At 53.9% G+C, this 14,640-nt stretch overlaps 1 protein-coding gene and 1 pseudogene across 1 annotated transcript; one reads left to right on the top strand and one right to left on the bottom strand.

Annotated features, from left to right (window-relative positions):
• Nucleotides 1-9,419: 9,419 nt before the first annotated feature.
• LRRC3C (leucine rich repeat containing 3C) lies at nucleotides 9,420-12,525 on the bottom strand. Its single transcript, XM_036836717.1, has 2 exons — nucleotides 12,503-12,525; nucleotides 9,420-10,221 (listed from the first exon to the last, which is right to left on the bottom strand). Exons 1-2 carry the CDS (start codon nucleotides 12,523-12,525, stop codon nucleotides 9,420-9,422), a joined length of 825 nt encoding a protein of 274 aa, XP_036692612.1.
• Nucleotides 12,526-12,963: 438 nt separating this feature from the next.
• LOC118887243 lies at nucleotides 12,964-14,640 on the top strand (annotated as a pseudogene).

The following is a 14,640-nucleotide window of genomic DNA, read 5'->3' as shown; positions in this document are numbered from 1 at the left end:
TATTTCTTAACAAATTTTTAACAAGGAGCCCTGTATTTTTCATTTTGCAGCGGGACTTGTAAATTATGTTGCAGGTCCTTCTTGGTACAATTGGGCCCAGCCCAGTAGGCCCATCAGTCACATCAGAGACTGACCCTCACCACTCAGAACTTCCAGCACGTGGACGATGTATCCAGCCAGTATGGAACTGAGTTTGCTAGAAGTCTCCTGTAGTCATTCGAGGACTGAGTAACTGGGCCCGCCCCTCGGACTCCCAGAACCTCTGGCTTGTTAAGATCCAGGGCCCCATCCACCTGGCAGAGAGATGGGAAGTGATCAGCTAGATATTCCTGCAGTTAGTGAGACAGAGAGCTCGCCGAGGGAGGGGGAGCAGGTCTCCCCACTCAGAATGAGGATTCCCTCAGGGCGGGAGCCCAGTCTTTCCCTTAGCATAAAGAATCCTCCCTCGTGGACGTGCTGGCTGAGATCTCCCTGGAGTAGGCCAGTCACGCCCCATCCAACCTGCATCTGACCCCTGCAACCCGTAGCCCCGCCCCAGGCTGCCCACTCCTGCCCCCAGCCATATTAAGCCCCTCCCCTCGCTCCCGTAGCCCCGCCTTCACCATCCGGCCCCGCCCCCGCAGCAGACAGTCTAGCCATCACCAGTTTGGCCCCGCCCCCATCTCCCCCCCAGAGACCCCCGCCAGCCGTTTAAGCCCCGCCTCTCGCCCCCTCAGTCCTGCAGTTACCACTCCAGCGTGCTCCGGAACTCCCTCATCACCCCGCCCCCAGCCTCCCGCAATCCCGCCCACTCCGTCCAGGCCCCGCCCACTCCATCCCGGCCCCGCCCCCAGGCGCCCCAGCTCCGCCCTCGCCGTGTCCCACAGCTCCTGCAGCCTCCGCCCCTGGCCCAGCAGCGCCAGTCCTTCCCTCAGCCCGGCGGTCTGCTGTTCCGGGTCAGACCCTTCAGCGCCAGCAGCTCCTCCTCCACCTAAGCCTGTAGCTCCCGAAACCTCGTGGGCTCCCGGAGGACCGGCTCAGGCCCAGACAGAGGTATGAGTACAGGACAGTGGTGACTAGGACCCTACCTCGCCCCGTCTGCCTTCACATAACTTCACCCAGAGGGTCCCCCCACCCCCGGGCACAGAGGCCCCCTTCTGAGGCTTGCTGTCCTGTGTCTCCCTCAAGTACCCCTCCCCAGGGAGGATCAGGGCAGGGTCTGGTGTGGGGTGACGGGGGAGCTCAGCTCCTTACAGTATTTTTTGATGGACGTTGAGGATCCTGCAGAGGGGAAAGGGACACCACGGGTGACTGTGACCGAAGAAGGAGGACTGAGAGCCCTAAAGGAAGAGGCGTCCTCCTGACCGGTGGTGCAGCCCTGGGTGGGTTCAGCCTCATCCTGCCTAGAAGAGCCTGGTGGAGCCTGGGGCAGGGGCAGGATGCACTTAAGGGCCCAGGAAACCCATGGCTGGGATGCCCGTCATCACTGCATCCTGAGAGACCCCTCTGCATCCCACCCACCAGCACCCCAGGGTTTTGAGAAAGGGTTCTGGGCTTGAATTCCTCACTTGACCGGTTTCTTTCCTTTGCTGGAGAAGGGGGATCTTTGTGTCACTCTCACCTTCTGAGACTTTGTCCACCCTTCCCCAGCCCCCATCACATTATGGGATGTGGAAGGAAGAAGAGTCCTTCAGCTTCTCTCACCTTCAGAGGGGAACAGCTTCAGGTTCTGGTCCTTGAATGGGAGGATGTCTGTGAGGGCTCAGAAATGGGGCACTGGCTGTCACTGACTCCCTACTCCTTGCCTTTTCTGGCTGACTCACCTCACCACACATACCCACATAGTGTGATCTCCGAGAGGGGAGGAGTGGTGAGAGGTGTATGCTTTAGGGAGCTGCACAGAAAGGGTGGGAAGGGCCTGAGGCAGGGGCTGGGGTCATCAGTTGGTTTGGGGGGGCAGAGCCGAAAGAGGAATAGAAGACCCCCACCTCCCAGATTTCAGCCCTGAGACTGGGGCACCAACCCTGGGCTGTTTGCCTCCCCTCCTCTCCTTCACATTTAGCTGGCTTCCACCCAGGGCACTCCACTGCTCTACCCAGTGACTACTGCTTGGGGTAGGCTGATGGTGGTGTTGGGACTGAGAGAGCCCTGGGGAAAGACAGCTTGTCAAGGGGCAGGTGGTGGTGGGGGAAGATGGAAGAGAAATGAAGAGAGGGGAACTTGGCAGAGGGAGGTGAGAAGTCCAGAAGGGGCTGGAGCTGTGAGGGGAAAGCACCGGCTGGAGTCTCAAAGCCTGGGTTTTGCTCACGGATTCCCCACTGAGTAGCTGGTGAGCCACTGGACTTTTCCGAGGTAGTTTCCTAAACATGTGAGACGGGGATTGCAGTAGCAAGTAGCCTACCTATATCATGTGAAATAATAGATGGAAAAGTCCTTAGAAAAGAGAAGAGCGGTATTATAAAAGATGAAGATGCCATTATTAGGGGGAACTGGATGAGAGGCAGGTATGGACGGGAGAGAGGTACATTAGGATGCCCTAATGATAGGCAAGGATGCAGGGGAGATTCAAGGGCTGTGGGAGGGAAGGAGTGGGGGCAAGTGTGTGTATGGATGGGGTGGGGCATGGAAAGCATCTTGGAGGTTCCCAACTCTGAAGCCAGCAGCAGTGAGGAGGGGGATGGAATGGCCACTCCAGTCCTGCTCCCCTCCTCCAGGGTGGCTTCCCTCAGCATCTCACAGCCTCGCTCACCAGGTACAGACAGGTTTTCCCCATGCTCCTGAAGCTTCCTAGCTTCTTGTGCTGCGGGGGTGGTGCTGGCTCGGAGTGGGTGGGGCTCTCTTCCGATCCATGTCCAGCTCCCTCAGTGGCACCCCTAGGTCTACCCTTCTCTCAGCCCATTCCCTTGGAAGGAAGCGTGTGTGTGTGTGTGTGTCTCAGAGGGACAGGGGACCTGTGGGTTCTAGTCTTGCTTCTTCCCTGACTCCCTGTGTGACCTTGGACAACTCACCATCCCTCTCTGGGCCCTTTTGTAAAGTGAAGATCCCTGCCAGCTCTGTTAGCCTGAACCACTCTGGGCGGGGGCATGCCCCTTGGTGCATGAAGGTGAGGTTGAATCCTCAACCTGCCTCCCCACCTCACTCGGCAGCTCACCCCTTCTTAGGTTTTCCAGATCATTCACAATGCTGAGGTTTTGGATGTCCGTGGAATTTTGACATTTGCTGCTGACTGTGACAGAGATATTCACCAGGAGCCCTACGACTGCAGTCTTGGTGATCTTGGAGTCTTTTCTTGGTTCTCCAGGACAGACACCATGCCCTTGTGCTTGTTCCCATACATCCTTTGAGAGAACCTTCCCTGATGGCTTGACTCTGCATGATAAATTGCCCCGACCCCTAAAATGAATGAAAATTGAGTGCTGACTTCAGACATTAGTTTTAGTGTGGGGACATGAGGTTTTTTTTTTTTTTAAAAACATTCTAAAAGAGGAAGAGAGTAATTGTCATAAGTGCAGAAATGAGTATTGTGACTGGGAGGAGATAAACTGGATTTTCCAGGGACCTGAGGCAGGTGTGTGGGTGTGGTGGTGATTGTGGGACATTAATCAGGGACAGAGAGACAAGAACAGAGAAGGACCATGATGTGCTGAATCAGGTGCTGGAGAGCCATCTTCACCCATCCAAAGGGCTGTCGTTTCCAGGGAGACTGGGCTACTCTGCACAGCGTCAGGGCAGATCTTGGTCCCGTGGAGGCAGGAACAAGGAGGCAGCCCTGGTAGAACAAGCATTTTTCCAATAGTCGTTCTGCATTATTTACTTCTGCCCTGATAGGAGGGAAACTTTCTCAAATGCATCACTGGCTCCCTGTCCCTGAAAGTGGACACTCCAAGATTTGACCTTTTTTGCAGGTAACTCAAAGTCAGTGAGATTAATATTATGCATTTTGCCAACATCCATAGGCCCCTTAGAGGCAGGGAGAATAATTTGTCCACACAGGGTCATTTAGAAGACACTACATGTAAATTGGTGCAGCCACTATGGAAAACAGTACAGAGTTCCTCAAAAAAACTAAAAATAGAGTTGCCATATGATCCAGCAATCCCACTCCTGGGCATATACCTGAAGAAAACTGTAATTTGAATAGATACATGAACCCCAGGGTTTATTGCAGCACTATTTACAATAGCCAAGACATGGAAACAACCTCAATGTCCATCAATAGATGAATGGATAAAGAAGATGTGGTACATATATACAGTGGAATACTACTCAGCCATAAAAAAAGAATGAAATGAAATAATGCCATTTGCAGCAACATGGATGGACTTAGAGATTATCGTACTAAGTCAGAAAGAGAAAGACAAATATCATATGATATCACTTATATGTGGAATCTAAAATATGACACAAATTAACTTATCTCCAAAACAAAAACAGACTCACAGACATAGAGAACAGACTTGTGGTTGCCAAGGAGGAGGAGGGGTGGGGGAGAGATGGATCGGGAGTTTGGGATTAGCAGATGCAAACTATTATATATAAAATAGATAAACAACAAGGTCCTACTGTATAGCACAGGAAACTATATTCAATATCCTGTGATAAACCATAATGGCAAAGAATATGGAAAACAATGTAGGTACTTCCTTGGTGGTCCAGTGGCTAGGACTCCGTGCTCCCAATGCAGGGGGCCCGGCTTTGATCCCTGGTCAGAGAACTAGATCCTACATGCCACAACTAAGAGTTTGCATGCCACAACTAAAGACCCTGCATGCTGCAACTAAAAAGGTCCCGTGTGCCGCAACTAAGACCCGGCACAGCCAAATAAATAAATTAAATAAATAAATAAATATTAAAAAACAAAAAAGAATGTATATACATGTATAACTGAATCACTTTGCTGTACACCAGAAACTCTCAAAACATTGTAAGTCAACTATACTTCAATAAAATAAATTAAAAAAAAGAAGACATTACAGGGCCCTACTGCGTTGCTTTTTGAGTTCTTAAAAATACTTTTAGTAATGTCTCTCCCTGCTGTCAGGCTGTTGATACTCCCTGCTGTTATTCTATCTGTAGTGAACTTTTTTCCTACTTCAAATATACTGCTTCTAACCTGTTGTATCAAGGAAACCATAGTTCCAAAATTATTAGAACTCTATGTAAAATGAGATTTTAAAAAATAGGCAAAATAAATGGGTTCTGAGTGAGTGCTCCTGTGGACAAAGTACCTGAACCTTTGCTTTAGATGCCCCTTCTGGGCTCACGTGGCCCCTGCGCACACCTCTGTCGCCCGGGCTGTCATCACTAACTGTCAGGTCTTCCAAGGATGGGCACCACAATTTCCTCATCTTTGAATCTGCAGCGCCTGGTATGTAGTAGTAACTCAATAAATGTTTGTTGAACGAGCCAGTGGACTTGTGGTGGCATCCGCTTTGGCAGCTCAGATGTCTTGCTCTGTCTGCTTGCTTTTCTGCCTTCCTGGTTTGGGAAATCATGCCTTACAGGCAACCGAGGTTGCTGATAACAGGGCCCCAGAGAAACGAGGGGAAACTGTTTCTGGTTGGAACTCCCCATAGTCTAATGGGGGAGGTACTTGGAAGAAGCTGCCTGGGTTCTCCTGGTTTTGATACTGACACCCCTCATTCAGGGTTGCACTTGGAATGTCTGCACAGGAGCCCAGGACAGGAAGGGTGGGGCACTACTTCTTAACGGCCTCCCTCAGCTCCCTGGTACTCGGTTTGTTCTCTCTCCACTTCCTTTAGTAGATAACTAGGCTTTTAGGTGCTTCAGTCTCTGTGTCTGGGGGATGTCTTGGTCTCACCAGCATCAGAGCTCCCCAAAGAGAAAGGACCCTATTTCTTCCATTAGTCTGGGGGTTCCCTGAGAGATAGGGTCATAGCTCTCCTCCTCAGACTGGGGCTCCCTGAGGGCGGCATCTGCTTTCTCTGCTGCTCCAGAAGCTGGTGGTGGAAGGGCTGAGTGAGGGACTCTCCTCTCCTCCCACCCCCACCCACAGACCACCGGCTCCAGGGTGCTGCCCTGCCCATGGATGACAAGCCGGGATCTGCCTTCCTGAGTTCTTGCATCAGAGCTGGACCAGGCATGTGGCTGGGCTCTCTTGGTAGCTGGCAGCCTTTTTTTTTTTTTTTTGGCTGTGTTGGGTCTTCGTTGCTGCGCGTGGGCTTTCTCTAGTTGCAGCGAGCAGGGGCTACTCTTTGTGGTGCGCAGGCTTCTCATTGCAGTGGCTTCTCTCGTCACGGAGCACGGGCTCTAGGCGCACAGACTTCAGTAGTTGTAGCACGCTGGCTCAGTAGTTGTGGCTCACAGGATCTAGAGCACAGGCTCAGTAGTTGTGGCGCACGGGCTTAGCTGCTCCGCGGCATGTGGGATCTTCCCGGACCAGGGCTCAAACCTGTGTCTCCTGCATTGGCAGGCGGATTCTTAACCACTGCACCACCAGGGAAGCAGCTTTGTTCCTGGCTCCAGCACATCCCGTTGGGAGAGGTTTGTCTTGACATAGCATGTCCCCCTTTCCTCTGTACCAGGCAGAAGGGCCAGAAGCAGGCAACAAAAACGAGGCCATCCAGCTGCCTTGCCAGGGCCCACGTGGCATCTTGGAACACTGGTCCTATGATCACTGGTCTCCGGCAGAGACAAGGATGGGGCTGAAACCACTTATGCCACCCCTTCCTGTCTGCCCAGAGGACAATCACAACCCAGAGGCCAGGGTGCTGATGGTAGGGCTTAGGGGTTCAGTAACTGTTGTCCTAGCAGGAGCTTCTCTGAGTCTGTGGCCGCCCCACTTTGTCCAGTCTCCTGTGATGGGCTGAGCAGAAGTTACTGCGTCAGACACCCCCGTCGCACCAAGTTCTGACTCAGAGACCCCCAACTGGCTCGGGTGAAGGGGTCTCTCCCTGGGGAGGAGAGCCAGTGAAGCACCTGCCTGCCACCTCCCCACCCTGCCCCCCCATCTTCTGCCCCACTTGGCCTCCCTCTCCTTTCCCTCCTGTCCTAGCTCCAGAGAGGGAAAGAAATTGGAGCCAGAGGGGAGCCATAATGATAACTGGTGGGACGTTTATTATCCAGGGCTCCAGGACCCCTCCTGACCTGCGCTCCAAGCAAAGCTTCCTTCCCTGGATCCTTTCCCATCCTGAACTTACCTCTGATCATTGGGGTTAGGGGTGACGGTAGGGGAACCCACTCTCTGCAGACCTTAAAGATGCTATCTCCGCTGCTCAGGATGACAGGGAGTTGAATGAGCCTCCAGGAATGGGCATCAACGATAGGGACACGGGGCCCCACCCGACCCCCACCCTCCCACCCCCATGGGTCTCCACAGTCTATTTCCCAGAACCTAGGGAGATGAGTCCCAGCCTGATTCCAGAAGGGGGTGGGTGAGCAGAGTGGAACAGATTCTGAGAGTGGCAGGGGAGGGACTGATGGAGGGTTTGATAGGGCTGGGGCCAGGATTCTAAGGCCCAGGCCAGGATGTGGCTGGGTGGACGGTCAAAGGTACAGCCTGAAATTTCCCACATCCAAGTTCTTTCCTTCATCCCTGAGCACCTCTGGAAATGAAGAGGGAGGCCCATGTCTCCTGAGAAAAGAAGATGGGGGCTGTCCCATGTTCTTCTGAGATGAGTCAAGTTGAGGTTTCCTGGATGAGGTGAGGAAGCTCAGCGTTGGAGTGGTGGGAAGAGCCTCGGGGATCGCGAGAGGAGGGGGCAGGGCAGGAAAGGAGACAGGGAAGTCAGGATGGGTCAGAGGGACCAGGGGAGGTGACGGATTCCTCTTTGCCACTCCTTTAGTGGCCTCCTAGTCTGCCCCAGGCTCTGCCATAAGTTGGGTGGAACCCTGGTTCAGTGGTTCTTATCTTCAGTTTCTACTAGGGTTCCCGAGGGCTTTCCCTAAGTGGCTGTTTCCTCCATGGAAGCCACATGATGAATCACCCTCACGGGGGCAAGGGACAGGGAGTGTTGGCCCCTTTGGGTCCCTTGAAAAGCCTATTTGGTGATAGTGATGTCTCATATGGCCCCCTCCTTCAGCCAGCCTGGTCTCTGCCCTCCCCCTCTGCCCAGGAATTCTTTTACTAACTTCGGGCACATCCAGTTTCTCCCTACCCCCTGCCCAGACTCCCGCTGAGAGAAGGGACAGACTGCTAAGAGAGTACCGGCTCCCTCTTCCTTTACTTCCTGCGCACCCCGAGCAGGCTGGAGACTGATGCCTGGGCTTTGGTCTCCTTCCCTCCTCCCTTGTTGTCCTCCCTCCGTGTCCCCTCCCATGCCCCATCCTTCCATTCCATCATCATTAATGCATAGGCCCTGGCAGGCCTGGCAGACAGACTCTGGTGTCAGGAGCTGGGAGGTAGGATGGGAGAGAGGAGCTGGCATCCAGCCCAGCGGGGGCACCCGCACCAAAGGGGTGGTGGAGGTGGCGGAGAAGATCTCAACACCCTCCCACGCCTCACTGCGGGGCCACACGTGTTCAGCAAACTGAATGATAAGAAAGAGATCGGGGCATCAATAAAGGGGCTTTATTGAATTGTCCAGTGATGTTCTGGGGATGGGAAACCTCCCCACCTCCCTTCCAGCTCTCTAGTGACTCATCCCCAGCTCAGGCAGAGCAGAAACTTCTTCTCCCCCAAGGGAAAGGGTTCAGGAAGCCCTTCTGGGTAAAAAGGAGAGAGCAAAGAGATAGGGAATCTCCCGAAAAGGAAGCAGGGAACCCTAAGCCAGGGGCTCACAATAGAAGGTACAGGGAAAGGAGCCTGGGGCCGTGAGAGAGGCAAGAAGCACAGGGCAAGGGGCGGGGGGGGGGGGGGGGAGCTTTTCGGCAGAGGCGGTGGGAGAAGAGAGGAGGAGCCCACGGGGTCCTTTCTGACCTCACTGCCAGCTTGGTCCCACCATCCCCTCGCCCCTCTATGCGCCCTCTTCTCCAACCCCCAGATATGTCTTGCCGCTGCCCAGACATTCCAAGTTGTTTTACATCTTCTTCGTCTTGGTCCACCATCTTTCAGCTGGGGGCCTCCCTCTTCTGCCCAAAGCCCCCCTCATTCTTGCAGAGTCAGTTCAAACATCCATACGGCGCAGCCTTTGAGATCACCTCTGCCACGCTCTCAAGCTGCCTGCTCCTACCTCCAAGTTGGCATACGTGACCATCTACCATCATTCTCTGTTCTGTGGTCCCCCCATCACTGTGGACTCAGAAGCTCTGGGTCTCTGAGTCTAGCACAATCCAGGCCCAGAGTCGGCATCAAAACTCCCAGGCACCAAAGATGGTGTTGGTGGGGTGAGAGCGATCAGGTGTTTCGGGGAGACAGAGGAGGAAAGACGTGGAATTGGGGGATGGGAAGAGACTGCAGAGGAGGCAGAGGGGGTCGGAGGAGAGGAGAGGGCATAGGAGCAGGGGTGTGGGGTGCAGGGCCGGAAGAGGAGCCCTGGTCATCAGACCACTGTGCTGAGGGTAGAGGAGTCCTCAGAGTGCGCAGGCAGCGCGGGGGCCCGCTTGAGGGGACGGCGGGTCTCACCCCGGTTCTGCCACACGTACTGGGCCAGATAAGCCACCACCAGCACCAGCCAGCCCCCCATGGTGACCAGCAGGGCCACGTCGGTGCTGTGCCGGGCCCCGCCCCGCCCCGTGCCACACAGCTCTTCCTCCCCGACCCGCGGCAGGAACTCCTGCCCCACGAGGTCTGATCGGGCTCCCGGGCCACAGACGATGCCCGTCCCAGTGCCCGGTGCCAGCCTCACCCGCCGGAGCACCTCCTGGAGGGCACAGTCGCAGCGCCACGGGTTGGCAGACAGGTTCACTTGGATCTGCAGCCCCACAAAGGCCTCCACGGGCACCGAGGCCAGCCGGTTGGCAGAGAGGTCGAGGTGGCGCAGCGTGCCCGCCAGGCCCTGGAAAGCGGCCCCTGAGAGGTGGGCAAGGACATTATGGGATAGATCCAGCTCCTCCAGGACAGGCAGGTGCTGGAAGGCCCCAGCCGGCACGGACGCCAGCCGGTTGTCATCCAGGTAGAGCTTGCGGGTGTCGTTAGGGATGCCGGTGGGCACAGCCCTCAGGCCTGCCCGGCTGCAGCGGAACGTCCGCTCCCCAGCTTCTTCTGCCACGTAGCAGCCCTGGGGAGCCAGCCGGGGGCTGGGCACTGTTCCCCCTGTGCCTATCACCAGCAGCAGGGACAGGAGGTGACCAGCTGGTGGGAGCATGGCCACAGATTGGCATAGTCCTGGAGTGGAGCAGGATCTGGGGAAGAAAAAGCCCCATAAATGAAGAATGAGTCAAGAAAATTCCATTCCCACGGCCAGCATTCTCTTCCTGAAGTCCCCCTGTGGATTCCTTTTGGGCCGGGGCCTCTCCTTTGGGGGGTCTCTCAGGCCTGGGTGGCTTTTATGCTTCTTTGGGGTCCAAGACTCCTTATTGGGCCCTTTGGGTAGAGGGTCCCCTGGGCCTGAGACTCTTCTAGGGTCTCTTTGATTCTGGAAGGCTAATCTATGAAATCTCTTGGTCCAAAGCCCTACTGGTCATTCTGGGTCTGGGGGCTTCTCAGTGTCTGCTTCTGCTCATGTATTGATTTCCTTCATTGGAATACAGGCTTTTCCAGCTGGCCTACCTGGATGGCTGCCAGGTGGGCCAGGTAGGCACCAGAGGGCCCGATTAGCAACAGGGCTTTGCAGCATCCAGCTAGGCTAGGTGATTCAGGCCCCAGCTTCTGTACCCGTTCACCCTTTCTCCTGCAACGTCCGCCCCTCTGCCCATCCCGGCTTTGTCCTCTCCGCCCCACTCTTCCTCCCTGTCTTCTCCCTCCTCCTCCCAGCCTCTCACCCCTGTTGGTGGGAGAGCCTTCTCCTGTGCTGCCCTCTCCCCGGAAGTAGCCTCCCTGCTGCTCGGCTCTGGAGACCCGCTTCCTCCTCCAGAAGCCTTGCTCGCTCGCTTGTAGCTGCTGGAAGTTGGGGGCTGGGGCCCAAGAGTGTTGGGTTTCCTGGCATGTGACTCCAGGCCCCAGGTGTCAGATACCTGAGCCATGGCCTGGCCAGGCGATGCCAAGAGAGGGCAGATCCCGGACCCTGATGAACTCTGTCTTGGGAAGACTGGGCCCCAATTCCATTCCCTGCCTCAGGCTCCCCTTCCAAGGCCTTGACGTGCTATCCTCCATCCTTCCTCTCCCAGCCGGGGCTGAGACTCTGCCTCTTAGAACCTCTGCCCTCTGCCCAGAGCCTGGCTGAGCAGAAGGGTCCCTGCTTGGCAGGCCTGGGGGGCAGAACTGGGGTGGGCCCCCTCTCACATCCACTGTCTCCTGAACTCATCTCCCTTCAGCTCCATACCTCCCTTCTGTCCTCCTACCGTGCACCGTCTTCCATGGTGAACAAACTTTCCTCAGCCTTTTCCTTGGAAGACTTGTCTCTCTCTCTCCAGAGGACCTCATCTCCTGGCTCCTCGCAGGGTGCCCGACCTCCTTGCCTGGCAGGGGGCACTGCGTTAGTTCTCTGCACTGTTGGTAGATGGCCCCTCAAGGAGTTGGAAGGGGTTCTTCAAGGTTTCTGAAGTCCAATACGGTCATCTACAAGTTTTCACGCTGATTTTCTGTTCTGGATTGGAGCTGACTCAGATTCTCTTAGTTTGCTTGGGCCTTGAGCTCCTAAGTTGGTACTGTTAACTCTCCTCGGGCCCAGGAGCCAAGGAGGGCTTGTACGACTTATTCCCCAGGGCTTCTTGATCCCTACCATCATTTGCAGCCATGCCAACCTATCACACCACCCTTTCTTAATGTAAGGGAAGGGAACAGAAGCCTGGGTGTCACAGAGATTTGCACAAAGGAGACTGAGGTCATACGCTGTGGAGACCTTTCTGAGAAGGAAAACCTTGCTGGATTTTGTAAGAGACTATGGGTGACCAGGATCGGACAACAGAAGTGAGGGCCCAGTGCAAAATGAAAATGTGGGAATCCTTTGTTCAAAACTGTTAAGAATTTCAAGACGGCAACAACACACATCGTAAAACCAGGTGCAGGGCCCTTCTGAATGCAGGGCGTGAGGCACAGGTCGCAGGCCCCTGAAGCTGGCCCTGTAGGTGACCTTTGAACGAGCAATTTCAGACGCGTGATGGAAGCCAGAATCAGAGGGTAGGATACTGGATGATGTTATCTCTGGGCATGTATTTACCACTGACTCATTCTGGTGACATCAACAGGGTCATTTCTCAGACTCCCATTTGTCCAAGGAATCAGATAAGACACATTTTTTACACCTGGGCAGAAGTGAACATTTTGTCTGTTGTTGCTTGTTAGTTAGGCCAGGCGCTCTGCCACTGAATACTTGGGAGTCCATTTCGGGATTGGGCCTGAATGCGGAAGAGGAAGCACATGGAAGCCTACCCCTCCCGCTGCTCTGCCGTCACACTGGGCAGGGGCTTTAACTAAGGCACAAGAGGTGAGTTATCTCCTTCTCCGACTAGGCCAGCTACCAGGAAAGAGTGGGACTGGGGTGTCCAGCACAGCAGCTGCTGGAGAAGTGGGAAGTCTGCTCACCTAGGAGGGTCCAGCTGGCTCATGGACGTGGTCCACTGAGGGTGGTTAAGTGCAGTGCTCAGTAGAGAAGGGAGAACAGAGACGAGGGAGGAACCACACTCAGGACGGTGCACAGTGCAGACTGGGGGTTGACAAGGTTGGAGCAGAAGTTCTTCCCTGCCATTCATTCATTCATTCATTAGTTCAGTGAGGGTTTCCTGTGAGCCCCATGTTATAAGTAGTACTGTGCTCAAGATACAGCCCCTGTTCTGAGGGTCTCAGATGGCTGTGGTTAACCCAGTGGTTCACCCAACCTGCACATTAGAATCACTCGGGGGAGTTTCTAGAATTAGTTATGCTTGGGTTTACCTGGACCAGTTTAGTTAAAATCTCTGTGGATGGGGTCTAGGCGCTGGTGTATTTTTAAAAGCTCCCCAGGTATTTCTAATGTGCAGCCTGAGTTAAGAACTGGCGGCGGAGATGGTAACAGCATCTGCCTGGCCCCCTCCATCATGTCCAAGGCTGAGGAGGCCAAGAAGCTGGCGGGCCGCGCAGCGGTGGAGAACCACGTGAGGAATAACCAAGTGCTGGGAATTGGGAGTGGTTCTATAGTTGTCCACGCTGTGCAGCGAATAGCTGAAAGAGTGAAACAAGAGAATCTGAACCCCGTCTGTATTCCCACTTCCTTCCAGGCCCGTCAGCTCATCCTGCAGTATGGCTGAACTCTCGGTGACGTGGACCGACACCCAGAGACTGACCTCACCATCGATGGTGCTGATGAGGTAGATGTTGATCTCAATCTCATCGAGGGCAGTAGAGACTGCCTGACCCAGGAGAAAATTGTGGCTGGCAATGCCAGTTGCTTCATTGTGATCAGAGATTTCAGGAAAGATTCAAAGAACCTCGGGGAATCAGTGGCACAAGGGGAACCCCCATCAAGGTCATCCCGATGGCCTATGTCCCAGTGAGCCGAGCTGTGACCCAGAAGTTTGGGGGTGTGATTGAACTTCGAACGGCCATCAACAAGGCAGATCCCTTGGTGATGGATAACAGTGAGTCCCCTACATACAAATGAGTTCCGTTCTGAGAATGCATTCATACGTCCAATTTGTTCATAAGTCCAACAAAGTTAGCTTAGGTACCAATTAACACAATCGGCTATATAGTACTGTGCTGTAATAGGTTTATAATACTTTCATACAAATAATACATAAAAAACAAACACAAAGAATAAAGAAAACATTTTTAATCTTACAGTACAGTACCTTGAAAAGTACAGTAGTACAGTACAACAGCTGGCATACAGGGGTTGCATCGAGTGAACAGGCAAGAAGAGTTACTGACTGGAGGAGGGAGAGGAGGTGGGAGATGGTAGAGCTGAAGGATCGTCAGCAGTAGGAGACGGAGGGCAAGGTGAAATTTCACTCATGCCTGATGTCGATGGCACAGGTTCTGGTTCCTTGCTGGATTCAATTCTATCTACCCTCTTGAAAAAATGATCCAGTGATGTCTGGGTAGTAGCTCTTTTTTTCTCATCATAGATGACATGGTAGCACTAGATTGCATCCTGAACGGCAGCTGCAACCTTCGTGAACCTTTCTACGTTCAGGTCCTGTGCTTCAAAAACTAACAGTGCCTCTTCAAATAAAGAAAATCCCCTTGCCATTTCTTGCATCCTGAATCTCTTCGGTTCTTTAGTTACTTCTTCCTCTTGTCTCTCTTTGTCCTTTCTCTGGGCCTCCAATTCCACCAGGTCTTCATTAGTAAGCTCTTCATGTTGCACAGCAACAGTACTGTACAGTAAAGTACACAAAAGCACAACAACTTGCAGAGGATGCACGCACGTGACAATGTACGCCAGACACATGAACTAACTTGCGTGATTGGACATGTGAACGCACGTTTGCGTCTTTGAAAGTTCGCAACTTGAAGGTTCGTACGTAGGGGACTTACTGTAATGGGAATTTTATCCTGGACTGGAAGTTTGACGGGGTCCACAAATGGAGTGAAGTGAACACAGCTATCAAAATGATCCCAGGTGTGGTGGACACGGGCCTGTTCATCAGCATGGCGGAGACAGTCTACTTCGGGATGCAGGACGGCTCGGTGAACATGAGGGAGAAGCCTTTCTAAACTGGCCCTGCAGGAGCGGAATGTGT

Source organism: Balaenoptera musculus, chromosome 20, assembly GCF_009873245.2.
Source record: "Balaenoptera musculus isolate JJ_BM4_2016_0621 chromosome 20, mBalMus1.pri.v3, whole genome shotgun sequence".
Lineage (NCBI taxonomy): Eukaryota > Metazoa > Chordata > Mammalia > Artiodactyla > Balaenopteridae > Balaenoptera > Balaenoptera musculus.
Note: the sequence above shows the minus strand (reverse complement) of the source record. Positions and strands in the feature narration are given on the sequence as shown.

Coding starts and splice junctions, on each gene's coding strand:
- LRRC3C (XM_036836717.1), bottom strand. CDS start 12,525: ATGAGCCAGCTGGACCCTCCTAG. Junction 10,222..12,502: donor AGCCAGCTGGACCCTCCTAG/GTGAGCAGACTT, acceptor TTTCTTCCCCAG/ATCCTGCTCCACTCCAGGAC.